A 15622-nucleotide genomic window follows, 5' to 3' on the forward strand; every position below is an offset into this window, starting at 1 on the left:
AAACATGAATTGCCTTTCTACTCAAAGCATCGGCTACCACGTTTGCTTTTCCTAGATGATATAGGAGTTCGAAATCATAATTCAAGAATTCTATCCACCGTCTTTGCCTCATATTCAGCTCCTTTTGGTCAAATAAGTACTTCAAGCTTTTGTGATCGCTGAATACTTGAAATTGAGCTCCATAGAGATAGTGCCGCCAAATCTTCAAGGAAAATACCACCGCTGCCAATTCCAAATCATGAGTAGGATAGTTCTTCTCATGAGTCTTTAATTGTCTTGAAGCGTATGCCACCACTCTTCTTTCTTGCATGAGCACACAACCTAATCCCTAATGAGAAGCATCACAATAAACTTCAAACTTTTTACTTGGTTCAGGGATTACCAAAACCGGTGCACTAGTCAGCTTCTGTTTCAGCTCCAAAAAACTCTTCTCACACTTATCTGTCCAGACAAATGGTTGGTCTTTACGAGTTAGTTGTGTTAAAGGCGCTACTATTCTAGAGGTACTTTCTATAAACCTTCTATAGTAGCCTGCTAATCATACAAAACTCCTTATTTCTGTTATAGTCTTCGGTCTTTCCCACTGCAACACTGCTTCAACTTTTGTTGGATCCACCGCTATGCCTTGAGATGATATAACATGTCCTTAAGAATTTCACTTCTTGCATCCAAAACTCGCATTTTGACATCTTTGCATACAATTTCTTCTCCCTCAAGATCCCAAGAATGGTCCTTAAGTGTTCAACATGTTCTTCTTGAGTCTTAGAATAGATAAGTATGTCATCTATAAAGACTACGACAAACTTATCTAGGAATGGTCGAAAGATTCTGTTCATGAAATCCATGAATAGAGTTGGAGCATTACTTACACCGAACGGCATAACTACATACTCGTAGTGTCCGTAACTGGATCTAAAAGCGGTCTTTTGTACATCTTCTGGCTTCACCAAAATTTGATGATATCAAGACCTGAGATCTATCTTTGAAAACACCTGAGCTCCATGCAACTGGTCTAGCAGATCATCAATCCTAGGTAGAGGATATTTGTTCTTGATGGTTAGCTTGTTCAACTGTCTGTAGTCGATACACAATCTAGAGCTTCCATTCTTCTTCTTTACCAACAGTACAGGTGCTCCCCAAGGTGACACACTTGGTCGAATAAATTGCTTCTCCATTAATTCTTCAATTTGCTTCTTCAATTAAATTAACTCCGCCGGAACCATTCAATATGGAGCTACTGATACTGGTCCAGCTCCGGGTATTAAATCAATGAGAATTCTATTTCTCGTTGAGGAGGCAATCCTAGTACTTCTTCTGGGAACACATCACTAAACTCATTAACTATAGAAATATCAAGATTTTGTTCATTTATCTCGACTTCCACATGAGTCAAGATAACGAAACACGAAGATCTTTCTTTGACTTCCTTTAACACTTGTTGTACTGACAATAACTCCGCTTCTTCAGGATTAGGGAAAATCAACTCCTTTTTGCTACAATCAATAAGGATACGATTGGCAGATAATCAATCCATTCCTAAGATTACATCTAAACCTTGTAAGGGTAAAGATATAAGATGTACTTTGAACCTACGTCCTTCTATAACTATCGGACATTGAGGACACATCCTCGATGTTTTTATCAGTTTAGAGGCTGGTGCAGATACCATGAGATCATATTGTAACTCTCTCACAGGTAGGTTCAACTCTTGAATAAGAGTTTCAGACAAAAAGGAGTGTGTCGCTCCAGAATCAAATAGCATATTCAACTCTCTACCAGCTATCATACAACATCCAATGATGAGATTACCTGATTTTGCAGCTTCTGCTCCAGTCAAAGCATAGACCCTTCCAGTTGCTTGGGGCCTATTGTCAGTCCTTCTCTGTTGAATCGGTTGTTGAGGTTGAGTTGCTTCTCTTTTAGAGGGACAGTTTCTAGCAAAATGTCCTTCTGCTCCGCAAAGGAAACATTTGATGTGTGAAATAACTTGTGGACAAACGCTCTTCAGATGAGGTCCTCCGCAAACGTAACATCGGATTATTTTATGTTGGGGTTGCTGTTGATGAGGATTCCTTTGAGGTTGCGGTCTTTCATAAGGTCGGATCCTTATGTTCTGTCCAACTCGTGACCCAGATGGTCCTCCTACCCTTGGTAACTTCTGAACTTCAATCTCACTTATTAACCTTTTCACAGCTTTGGCATGTTCCACTAAAGCAGCAAACTCCTTAATAGCTAAAGGATTCACAGCTAGTTGAATGTTTGCTCTCAATCCATTTTTGAATTTCCTGTACCTCCATTCTTCATTTGACGGTTGGGTGTAGAAACGAACCAAGTGTTTGAACTTGTCTGCATATTAAGCTACGGATTTGTTGCCTTGCACCAGCTGTAAGAACTCCACCTCTTTCAAATGTCTCACACTGTCCGGAAAGTACTCAGCATAAAATTTACTCTTAAAAATTTCCCAAGTCATAATCTCACCACTTTCCTCTAATACTAGTTTTGTGTTGTTCCACCAGTGTACTTCTTCCCCATATAGCTGATACTCAGAGTATGCCAACCTAGTCTCGGGTGGACACCTTTTCGCTTCAAAAATATTTTTCATGTTCTTTATCCAGAGATCAGCCTCATTCGGACTTGTTTTCCCATTAAAAATAGCTGGACGATGTTGCAGAAAATTTTCTAAGGTCCATTCCTGAACTCTCTGAAGTTGAGCTCCCACATGGGTGCCATTCTCGGCTAGCTGTCTTAAGGTTTCCACATGTTCTCTTTGGCTTGCTTCAGAATTTAGTCTGGCCACTTCTAACTATTGTAGGGTCGTTTTGTGCTGTTGCATTAAAGCAGCTCCCTGTTGTTGAAGAGCGGATGCGATAGATTCTAAAGCCCTTGCAAGGCTGGGTACCTCAGGGGTTTCATGGTTGGGTTGTCTACGTGCCATTTCTCTCTGCTCACACAGAGAATTATTGTTATTATGATTTATAATATGAGTTTGTAGGATTAATCCACAACTCTTAGGTCGTCTTAAGGACGAACCACTCTGATACCACTAAATGTAACACCCCAAAAATTAATTAAATATCTCACACACAGAATTATTTCATTAATAATATAAACATCGTACATTATTACAATCATCCATTTAGGAGTAACATAGTTCACACTGGAAATACATATTATTTTTTTTTAAAACATCATTAAAACACTCCTAAATTTATTCATTTTTTTTAAACTACTGTTCCTTTTTATGCTGCTTCCTCCTTCACTTGTATTGGTTCAGACGTCGTTCCTTCATTTGCTCCCTATAACATAAACGTTATACGATCATCGCAAAAATAAGATTTTCCGGCACAAACAAACAAGTAAGTGTGAGCTACCATGCAAAATTCAAAGAAAAGCATTACACTATTATTATACGCAATACATTCACCATAAATTCTTGGAAGATGCAATTATCATACTAGACTCTATTATCCGGATATAATGTTGATGGAAGTCTCGGGTGGTCATGCACTTGTGGTGACATCTACAACACAGTTATGACCAAATATAATATATCACATCACCCACAAGGTTAGTCCATTAACGTCTATGAACATAGACTAGAACCTCCTACTTCTCTTACCATATAACACATCATTCTCTAATTGAGACTGGACAATTATTAGAGTTTTAGGATAACCACCAACAACAGGACCCTCAACATCAACATATACACTAATACCATACTATTATAGAATCTCTCCATGAGACTCATATCATGCTCATATTCCTCAAACTCATCATGCCATTACAAAATCTCTCCATAATACTCATATCATGTTCAGATGCATAATTTCATATCAACATCATAAAATACATTTATCACAGAAATCATACAAGATAAATATATTACAAACAAATTAACAGTAATAAAATATTACTATAAATGGTCACCGGAGAAGAATCAAATGTTTGACAATCATTAAAATAATTTTAATATATAAAAATTCTTGGGGAAACAAGAAGTTGAATCTGGCAGAGTCGGTTAAACAACTTCTAATCCTTCCAAAAATACAATGTAATTAAATAATAAGAACAATAACAGGTCTGGGGAAATAAGAAGTTGAATCTGGCAGAGCCGGTTAGACAACTTCTAATCCTTCCAAAAATAAAACGAAAAAGGAAAACAATAAAAAGTATGGGGAAACAAGAAGTTGAATTTGGTAGTGTCGGTTAGACAACTTCTAATCCTTTCAAAAATGTAATAAAAATAAATAAGGAAAGAAATAAAAAGTTTGGGAAAACAAGAAGTTGAATCTGGCAGATCCGGTTAGACAACTTCTCATCCTTCCAAAAATTTAATATAAATAAATAAGAAAAGCAATAAAAAGTTTGGGGAAACAAGAAGTTGAATCTGGCAGAGCCGGTTAGACAACTTCTAATACATCCAAAAATACAAAAATAAACAACTAATAACATACAAATGGCATAACATAATCAACATCACATTTTATAATTATCACACTTTGATCTAAACACAGAAGCAGGTTCTCGTTCAAAATTCAAGATCATACAGAAACAAAATACTTCACATTCAAGATTTAAGATCAAACAAAAGAAAATAGTACATATGAAAGACTCAAGATAATACAAAACAAAAACTTAAACGTAACTCCCCTTACCTTTATTCTAGACTTAATCTCCTCCTCTGAAACCGTTCTCCGAAAACTTCCAGAATTTCCTCTCTACAACTAGAATTTCCTCCAACTCTCTTCTCTCACAAATTTTTCTAGAATTTTGGTGCAAATTTTTAGCCTTCCCCCTTGGCTATTTATAGCCAAAAAATGTTACTATTCATTTTTACTATTCATTTTTTACTATTCATTTTTACTATTCATTTTTTACTATTATTTTTATTATTCATTTACTATTACAAAAATATTATTTTAATCACCATTTGTTAAATTCTTATCTCTGATGATTCAATTCTACGTGGAGTGTTTATCTCTTCCACAATTTTTTGGAGTAATTATTCAAAATTGTGGAAGAGATAAACACTCCACGTAGAATTGAATCATCAGAGATAAGAATTTAGCAAATGGTGATTAAAATAATATTTTTGTAATAGTAAATGAATAGTAAAAATGAATAGTAAAAAATGAATAGTAAGAATGAATAGTAACATTTTTTGGCTATAAATAGCCAAGGTGGGGAGGCTGAAAATTTGCACCAAAATTCTAGAAAAATTTGTGAGAGAAGAGAGTTGGAGGAAATTCTAGTTGTAGAGAGGAAATTCTGGAAGTTTTCGGAGAACGGTTTCAAAGGAGGAGATTAAGTCTGGAATAAAGTTAAGGGGAGTTACGTTTAAGTTTTTGTTTTGTATTATCTTGAGTCTTGCATATGTACTATTTTCTTTTGTTTGATCTTGAATATGAAGTATTTTGTTTCTGTATGATTTTGAACGAAAACCTGCTTCTGTGTTTAGATCCAAGTGTGATAGTTGTAAAATGTGATGTTGATTATGTTATGCCATTTGTATGTTATTAGTTGTTTATTTTTGTATTTTTGGATGGATTAGAAGTTGTCTAACCGGCTCTGCCAGATTCAACTTCTTGTTTCCCCAAACTTTTTATTGCTTTCCTTATTTATTTATATTAAATTTTTGGAAGGATGAGAAGTTGTCTAAGCGGCTCTGCCAGATTCAACTTCTTGTTTTCCCAAACTTTTTATTTCTTTCCTTATTTATTTTTATTACATTTTTGGAAGGATTAGAAGTTGTCTAACCGGCTCTGACAGATTCAACCTCTTGTTTCCCCATACTTTTTATTGTTTTCCTTTTTCGTTTTTATTTTTGGAAGGATTAGAAGTTGTCTAACCGGCTCTGTCAGATTCAACTTCTTATTTCCCCAGACCTGTTATTGTTCTTATTATTTACTTACATTGTATTTTTGGAAGGATTAGAAGTTGTCTAACCGGCTCTGCCAGATTCAATTTCCTATTTCCCCAAGAATTTTTATATTAGGATTATTTTTGATAATTGTCAAATACTTGATTCTTCTCTCACCATTTATAGTAATATTTCATTTATTTATAATTATCTTGTATGAATTCTACTATGAATGTATATTGTGATGTTTGATATGAAATTATGCATTTGAAATATAGTATGAGTCTCGGGGAGAGACTCTATAATGGTATGTGTATATGTTGATGTTGAGGGTCCTGTTGTTGGTGGTTATCCTAAAATTCTAATAATTGTCCAGTCTCAATTAGAGAAGGATGTGTTATGTGGTGAGAATAGTAAGAGGTCCTAGTCTATGTTCATAGACGTTAATGGACTAACCTTGTGGGTGATGTAATATATTATATTTGGCCATAATTGTGTTGTAGATGTCACCACAAGTGCATGACCACCCGAGACTTCCATCAACATTATATCCGGATAATAGAGTCTAGTATGATAATTGCATCTTCCAAGAATTTATGGTGAATGTATTGCGTATAATAATAGTGTAATGCTTTTCTTTGAATTTTGCATGGTAGCTCACCCTTACTTGTTTGTTTGTGCCGGAAAATCTTATTTTTGCGATGATAGTATAACGTTTATGTTATACGGGAGCAGATGACGAAACAACGTCCGAACCAATACAAGTGAAGGAGGAAGCAGCATAAAAAGGAAGAGTAGTTTAAAATAAATAAATTTAGGAGTGTTTTAATGATGTTTTAAAAAAAAATAATATGTATTTCTAGTGTGAACTATGTTACTCCTAAATGGATGATTGTAATATTATACGATGTTTATATTATTAATGAAATAATTTTGTGTGTGAGATGTTTAATTTTTGGGGTGTTACAGGTTCAATTTCAAGACATTGAACAATTCTGACTTTAGAAGTCATAATAAGAACATATACTTGCCTTGTTTTGGTTACTCTTCAACTACTTTTGAAGTGCATCATCAACCACTGCTATTTACACAATCAAATGACTAATTTAACAATTATAACTATTCAAGCTTACCCCATATGTGTTTGCATACTCAACTTTTGAATGCATTATCCATGCTAATTTTCCTGAAATCAAATCAATCATTTGTTTACACAGGAAGAAGAGTAGTACTAGTCATTTACACCTCTCACACATCACCTTACATACATATAATATAGCGACTAAAGTACCTATTTAACCAACAATCAGCTAACTTCAGCATTGGTAGTTAAATATGGGTAGATTTAACTAAGTTTAATAGCTGGCTAATCAGAGTTATGTATTGGGAAATGTTTGAGTTGAGCTCTATTTACGAAAGAGTAATGGAAAAAAGCTCTTGCTCATGATTCAGAGTTAAAGAAAAATAGTTGACAATGTAGAAGTACTACAATCGAAGTAACTACTATAACAGTTGAGGGTTTTCATTTTCATTCGAAGAAAATTAAATGTGAATATCTACATTTAAGTTCTTTATATCTAAGCAATAAAATTACTTTCCTCTCTTCTTCTAGTTACTTCTTCCATGGTTTAAAAACAGCGAGTACGATGATGAGGGCAATGACCAAGAGCAATATAATGGAAATCATCATGCATTTTCTTGACTTCTTTTGCAAACTTTTTGCAGTTTGGAGAGCATCGTTACCCAGTCTCACATGATCAGTTGTGTTTGTCACCTGTTCATTACAAAATGGCATTTTTAAAAGACATGATTAGATCTATAATTCAAGTTATTTTGTTTCTTTGTATAGTATGATTTTTAAACTTCTCGTGCTTACATGGCACAATCTAAATATCTAAAACTAAAACTATAAATATTATTGAACAACAATACCTACAATATCCTGTAAGTTTTGTCCTAAAAGGAATAAAAAGAAACAAATGGAAAGTGTAAGTCATTATAATAATTATTATTTTATGAAAAATTAATTTTTTTTTCATAAAATATTTTTCACAGTTGAAAGCAATTTAAAATCCCTGAGACCATTCAATCCCACCTAGTGGGTGAAAATTTTCTGTTCCTCGATCCACTCCTCAGCCTAACACACCCAAATACATTACTGAAGTGTCTCTTTTATTTTCATTCTACTACTTTTACCTTGTTTCTCTTTACCTAAATATCTTCAACTAAATAGGTTTTTTTATTTTTGTTTCAAATTATTACAAAAAATTGTTTTATTCTTTAAACTAAATTATAAATAATTTAGTTTTTATAGTTTGTAAAAGTTATCTAAAATATCTTCTCTAACAAATTATATCTGAAGTCTCGTGTCATGAAATTTCACAGTGGATTATAATATAATCTTTAATGTTAGTTGAAATTTTTTATAATAATTTAGAAAAGAAAAATATATTTAACCATTTTTTATATATTTTAACTCACCTTTTTGTTCTTCTACTCTAAAAGGCATAAACATGTTATGTAGGAAAAATACCGTATTTCACTCTCACCCTCTCAATTTTTGGTATTCAAAGGCATGAGGAGGAAAAAAATTAGTAAAATAATCATGTAATCACTTACTCAAATTATTAACTTAGTAATTAAAAGTAATTCTGCAGATGATCAAGCAAGAGTTCAAGAGCTAACTAAGAATTCTTACAGATGCATTTTCTTTTGAAATTCAAATAAAATTCATATTGAAATGCATTACAATACATCGAATCCAATATAAAATATTTTTATTATTATAATAATTATTGAACATAAAAGATTAACATATAATTTAATTAGAGCAAATCAAATCAATAAAAATTAATAATTTTTTATAGGAAAATATTAAATGACTAACTATAATTGTTAGTAAATAAATAATGTATACGTTTTTATTAGTTTCAAAGCATAATCAATGTGGTCAAGATCATGAAATAAATTGAAATTAGGTTAGGTAAGAAATTAAATAAAATGAAAACAATTAAAATAGTGATACATCGATTTAAATCAGTACCCAAATGAAAAGGAACAAAGATGATTTATCTTTAGGAAATTAAAAAAAAAAGTGTGATATAAGAGAGACAAATTAGATTAAATAATAAAAAAAAGGAATAAAGGAAAGATAAAGAAATATGTCTAACTATAATAATTGTTAGTAAATAAAAATAATAAAATTTCAATAATGTCTACGTTTTAATTAGTTTCAAGGCATAATCAATGTGGTCAAGATCATGAAATAAATTAAAACTAGGTTAGGTAAGAAATTAAATAAAAATAAAAATTAAATAAATAATTAAAACAGTGATACATCAATTTAAATCAGTACCCAAATGAAAAGGAACAAAGATGACTTATCTTTAGGAAATTAAATAAAAAAAAGTGTGATATAAGAGACAAATTAGATTAAATAAAAATTGAAGGAATCAAGGAAAGATAAAGAAATCATGAAGAGGTAAAGAAATTTAAATAAAGACGAAGAAAAATCCTGGCAGATTTTTCCTAAGAACAATAAAAATAGTTGTTCAGAGGAATAATGTAATTCATAAGTGCATGATAGAATAAAATATCATTGAAATTGAATACGAAAAGAGCTCATAAAGTAGCCAGCTAGCTTTTCAAATTTATAGATATAGAGGATAATGTATATCGATATGCACGTAAGTGCCTATAATAATAATAATAATTCTAACAAAAATCATCATCATTATTATTATTATTATTATATGAAGAAAAAGAAGATAATGAAGATACATAACAACCAACAAAGAAATGGAGTAAGAAATAAGATGGTAGTGTGAATTGAAGAAGCAAATATATCAGAAAGTGAGCCTTTATTTTTGAAATACCTATTGAAGCTACACTGACATTATGTGTAGAGCATAAAATCAGCAGAAATATTTCCACAGGATTTCACCAATTTATGTGCACCTTGTCTCACGTTTATACAAAGGTTATTACGTACGCTAATAAAATTGTTAAACCAGCTGACAAAAATGAGAACTAGGAAGCACTGATGAGTGTTCTCTATGGATGTGTTTTCTTTCCAAGAAGAATATCAATGCAAGATTACAACTAGACAGTGACAGAAAAACAGCTTTATAGAATAATAATAAAAGGAAACAAAAGACCATGATCATTATAAACCTTTGAGGGCTACAAAGAATATGAATTTATATCATGAGACACCACAATGAATGTATCCAGAAATCAGTCACACCACACAAAACAAACATAACATCTGGATCATACTATATAAGAGAGGGCTAAAAATTCTGCTCTAAGATGTTCTTTTGACACAAATGCATATGTTATGGACAAAAGGGTACAAGGCCACACACTCAAGTGCACTAGCTACTCTTCCAAGGTTTGAGAACACCCACAACTATGATAGCTACTATTATCAACAGTATAATGATGGCAATGCACATCCATTTTCGTGAGTTCTTCTGCAGTTTCTTAGCATTTTGAAGTGCAGTTGTCCCTCTCTGGACATGATCGACTGCGTTGTTGACCTGAACAAGCCTCTCATTAACGAAAATCAAGCTAAATATGCCCTGTATTCCACATACACATGCATGCAAACACCAGATTAAGGGTGAGAGCGCAGAGTGAACAAACCTGACTTTCAATGTTATCCAAAATTTCTCCTTGAGCGTCAACTAACACTGCCATGTCAAGGTAAATCTGAGAAATGGTAAAATAGAATTAGACATGCTATTGTTACAACTAGAATAAATATTTAAGACTGAGATCTTCGTGTAGGCAAACCTGGTGTAAATCAAGAAGTTTTTTCTCAATCTCTTTCACAGCATCATGCCTCTCCTGAATTTCCTCTACTGTGTTTACTACCTGAAAAATCCAGGTTTTCATATGTTTTAGTTCTCCGCACAAGTGAAGAAAAATCATAACTACTATAATTTCAGATGTGTTACCAAAATAAAACAATTGAAATGATTGACTACGCCCCTGAAAAAAAAATTATACACTTTGGCCATGAGAAAGAATGTGAAAACTCGCTTTACTGCATAAAGTTGATGTAAACAGAAAGATAATGAAGAAAATGTATCGATCATGAATTAATTTTTGACTAAGCCGTTTTCTTAAGGTATTAACTAAACCCACTTTTTCCAAGAAAAGAGAAAGACAGAAAAGATAACATAATGTGTTGAACTTTTCAAAAGGAAAAGACAAATTCCAGTAAAAATTCACAAACCAGGTACCTGTCCTCTGCCTGCTTCTAGAATTGCTCTCTGGAAGATTTGCTCACTGTTTCCAGTTTCTATCAGGTGATCAATTGTCTATCACAGTCAATGATGGCCAATTACAACAAAATTTATATGCAGTGAATATCTCATCTCATCTCAAATCACAAGTTCATGAGTTAAGCTCACCTCATCATCTGGCCTAGTTCCAGTAACTGTAAATCAAATCAAGTAATCACAGAGTGTCACAAAGTTAAGATGATTAAACACTTTCTAACATATAAGTTTAAAATAATAAATAAAGCAATTGTACTGCCATAGTGTACCACAGGGATGAAATGTTCAAACCTGTTATAACTCTTCTCTCCACAACCTCACGATATTCATCTTGTATTCTTTGTCTAAGAGTCTGAAGCACAACACATTGATGAGAAGACAGACATGAAGTTGGGAAACAGCTTCTGGTGTTAGGTGTTAAAAACTAAATATACCTGGAACTCTGTCATGAGATCCTTGAACTTTTTAGTCAAGGAACTGTGGTTTCAAGGAGAAGTAAATAATTTAGTTTTCCGGGTCCTCTTTATCAAGTACAATAATAAAGATGTGTACAACCAACTTACTTTGTCATATTCATCCTTGCTCTGTCTATACCTGTTCCCTTCTCACAGCCGGGCTTTTGTCTATTGGATAGATTCTGAAAAAAACAAGTCCTGAACAAATAATTTTCATACTTGTCTGAAAATTTTACAATAAATTGACACCTAATAATAACAATTTTAAGCCAAATAGCTCAATACATCTTTGTTTATAGCCTCTATCTTTGTTTTGACACCATGAGCAATCTTTCCAACTTCATCAATATCTTTCTCCATCCTCTTCTTGATACCTGAAATTAATGTTATAGGTTTATTAGTCTTATAAACACTACCTAAAGTAATGCTACAGGTTTATTGTTCGCGTGCATTGTAAGGAACAAAAGCAGTCTATCAAAAAAAAAAATTGAAGCATAAATATTGATGTAACTTGCCATCGTTGCTAGAAAGGCAATTTACCATGTGTCTCTCTGGCTATAGCAGCCTGACAAACCCAAGTTAATACAATTTCAGCTCCAATACCAGAAAATCTTACTAGGAAATTCAAAATTGGATGGTTCAATTAAAGCATAACATTGCATCCTAACACACGTTTAATGGCACATGCTTTAGTAATAGATTTGATTCATTGTTGTAAAGAGTATCAAATTTTACTCACATTTAATGTTAGTAAAATGCAGTATATTAAAAAAAATGTCATGTCTCAAGCCATGACACACTCAACCTAATACATTGTCAGCACCTATCCCATAAATATTATAACTGAACTAAAAAAATGGATGATGTCAATTAAAAAACAAAACATTGCACTTGGTGTAACCAAAAAAATAAAATTGCATTGTAACAAAAACCTTTCATGGCAGATGCTTTTGTAACAGCTTTCGATTCCTCATTAGCTTCCTGGAAAAAGTACTCTTAGTTTATAAATGAGATCTTGCTGCTGGAAAGTAACAAACTATGAAGATAATGGATACCTTTAGCTTTTGAAGCAGCACCGCCAGCTTATCGATCTGTTTATCAACCTCATGGATCTAATATCAAAACAAAGAATATCAGTACATGTCGGATATTAACTGTATTATTGAACAAACCACATGAAGAAAAAGTTGACTATGGAAACAGCATAATAAAAAACCCTACAACATCTCAGTTCATAAATTTGCATCTTAAATAGTCAAATGCTTTAAAATTTTAAAAAGCGTGCACATTGTGTACCTGCTTATTAAAAGCTTCCATTCCCATATCAGAGTTGCTTCTCGGAGCATGTCCCATTTCAATGTCACTTTCTCTAGAAGGCTGGCCATTACCAGCCTCACCAACAAATGAATCCTGCAAGAAAGAATGTCAAATAACAATGATAATAGTAAAAGGAAAAACAAACTATTCATAGACTTTGATCTTACAACACAACAACATTGTACTAAACATAACCCATGTAGTAACAAAACAAAACAAAAACACCAGAAATCTAATTGGGGATTAACCATGATCTGTGTTAATGCAATACACCGCCTTTAGGAAATTTTCCACTACCCATATAGTGATTCAGCTATGAACTGAATTTTACTGCTTAGAATATCAGAACACGTTGATTCCTATTCGCATTCCCACTAGAATCCAAGTCAAAAATTTGGGCACCTCTTAATGTCATTTTTTCTTAAAATAAAATAAAACAGAGTACGAATCTGACACTGAGATGGCAGAAAATTAAAACAGAAAGGCAATAAGTTTAGCAACAGAACTGCAAGACCCAGTGATCAAAATCGAATTTTGGAATCGAAAGTGGGAATTGTGGATATCAGCTTACAGTGAGAAGATCGTTCATCGTGAATTATCAAATCAAACTGAGAGAGAAGAAAAGAATGTCCAAAGCAGATAGTGAAACGGCAACAATTGTCGTGTTTTGGCCGGCAAAACGACAGCGAAGCAATGACGGGCAACCGACGAACTCTCTCACAATGCTTTTTGCAAGACTTCAATAGGGATTCTGAAAATTTGTTAAATCGAAGAGGACAAAAAAATTTGAATCAAGATTGTTATGGCAATGATTAAAAATTTCAATTATAATTCTTCTTAAATAATTTAAGTTAAAGGAGTTTTCAGACAAACTATTTATCTTATTTATAGATTTTAAATATCTCTTCGTAATCGGTGAAAAATATTAATCCTTATTGATTTTAGACAATAATTTTATATGGAAAGGGTTTTATTTTCGTTATGTAATGGATATACATTCATTAGGTGAAAGAAACTTAATTTTTTTGTTTCAAAACAAATTCTAAAAAAAATTATCCCGTGAGTTACGAATATGTTTTTCTATTTACTTTTATAAAAAAATTATATAATTCATTCACAAATATTATTTTATTTTGGACACTAACTTATATGAAGAAAAAATATTATTTTTATTTAATTAAATATATATATGAAGAAAATTTAATTCATTTACAAATATTTTTCTTTATATTTTTCACACTTGATTATATTTATATATTATAATTAACTATGTTTATTATTTATAATTCTATTACTATTTATTATCACGTTGATATCATATTTATAAAGTAAATATTATTCTAGTAGAAATATAGATTTATTGTATATGTTGATCATATAAATACAATTAGAAATATTCATTTGATAAAGAATTATTCTTATTTTATTTTAAAATATTTTAATTCCCTTATTAATTAAGCATTGGAGAGTCTTTTACACCCAAACTAACCTTCAGGAGTCTTGATTAGCCTAAAGAATGGAGAACCATCTCCTCAACCACCAGAACTGGAAGATTCCTAAAGGTCCTAAAAGCATTGTCCTCCTTCTTTACGATGGCCACAACACTGGAAATGTAGATGTCATCATCCCAGTGTCCCTCGCAGGTAAAATGTGTTTGTACTTTTTATATTCTCGACGATGTAGGTACATAGAATCAAGACTTGGAGTCCTGGAAGATGCTCCTATCAAGCCCAACGAAAGCTCGGGCCCAGTTTGAGAGGAGTATGAAAGCATAAGCTGAAAAAAGAGTTGAACAACAGTTTGAGAAGAAAAAAGAAAAATAGTAACCTTGATGCTCTAAATAGCTGCCTAAAAGGAGACGGGATGTACAACAACGCATGATGAACTTGAAAGAGAAAAACGAGCAACCTCAACGTTCTGAATTGCTACTAAACATGTCACCATGCACGACAAAAAAAGGAACAAATTCACAACTTCAAAAGGCACTGAGAGCGCGTAGGAGCTAGGCGTCATTGATGACATGGTGGTCGTCTGGCTGAGACGATCAAAATCTTCGAAACTAAAACTCTGGTAGTGGTAGCGATAGACGATGACACCGCCGGCAACAAGAGATAGCGTCGTTGCCAACAACGAAAGGTGTAATGGCAGAATGCAAACTTCACTTTACAAGCTGATTTTGTGAGGTTGAGTTAAATTTAAAGTCCACTTCTTAACCATTATATATATATATATATTTTTCTCTATTTTCACATCCACTCAAAGAGTTGCATCCTTTATCGCATTGAATATGTAAATATATATTGAATTTGATATTCAATTTCTTTACTATTAATATGACATTTTTTCTTTATAGACACAACTTAAAAATTTAATTCAAAAGCTTACATTGATATTGAAATCGAAAATATTATTCTCTCTCTAAGTCAAAGATGAGAGTAAGAGATAAAGAAAATATTAAAAATGAAAATATTATAGAAGTAATAATTGTAAAATTTGGTATAAATAGAAGTATTAATTTACATTTCCTCACAAAGAAAATACAGCAATGAAGAGAAAAGGAGGTATAATCTGAGAATAAAAAAATACTATAAAAGTAGAAATTTGAATTCTCTACGTACTCCTGGTAAGAGAACGAGACAATTATCATCTTATCTATTTTATTTAATTTATAATTGTTAAGTGAGGTATCCTTATTCTCG

General features: G+C 32.4%; 2 protein-coding genes across 2 annotated transcripts; both read right to left on the bottom strand.

Moving 5' to 3' along the window:
• Positions 1-1261: 1261 nt before the first annotated feature.
• Positions 1262-2935, bottom strand: LOC148195534 (uncharacterized). The gene is made up of 4 exons (XM_088095237.1): positions 2900-2935; positions 2374-2803; positions 1590-2232; positions 1262-1493 (listed from the first exon to the last, which is right to left on the bottom strand). Exons 1-4 carry the CDS (start codon positions 2933-2935, stop codon positions 1262-1264), a joined length of 1341 nt encoding a protein of 446 aa, XP_087951363.1.
• A 7067-nt stretch (positions 2936-10002) lies between these two features.
• LOC124842798 (syntaxin-132-like) lies at positions 10003-13736 on the bottom strand. The gene is made up of 13 exons (XM_088094433.1): positions 13495-13736; positions 12903-13016; positions 12662-12718; positions 12539-12587; positions 11892-11980; positions 11715-11788; positions 11586-11628; positions 11443-11503; positions 11284-11309; positions 11113-11190; positions 10661-10741; positions 10511-10576; positions 10003-10404 (listed from the first exon to the last, which is right to left on the bottom strand). The coding sequence occupies exons 1-13, from the start codon at positions 13510-13512 to the stop codon at positions 10240-10242; spliced, it is 921 nt and encodes a 306-aa protein (XP_087950559.1). The 5' UTR covers positions 13513-13736; the 3' UTR covers positions 10003-10239.
• Positions 13737-15622: the final 1886 nt, after the last annotated feature.

This window comes from Vigna umbellata, chromosome 7, assembly GCF_029865625.1.
Source record: "Vigna umbellata cultivar VRB3 chromosome 7, Vumbellata_1.0, whole genome shotgun sequence".
Taxonomy (NCBI): Eukaryota; Viridiplantae; Streptophyta; class Magnoliopsida; order Fabales; family Fabaceae; genus Vigna; species Vigna umbellata.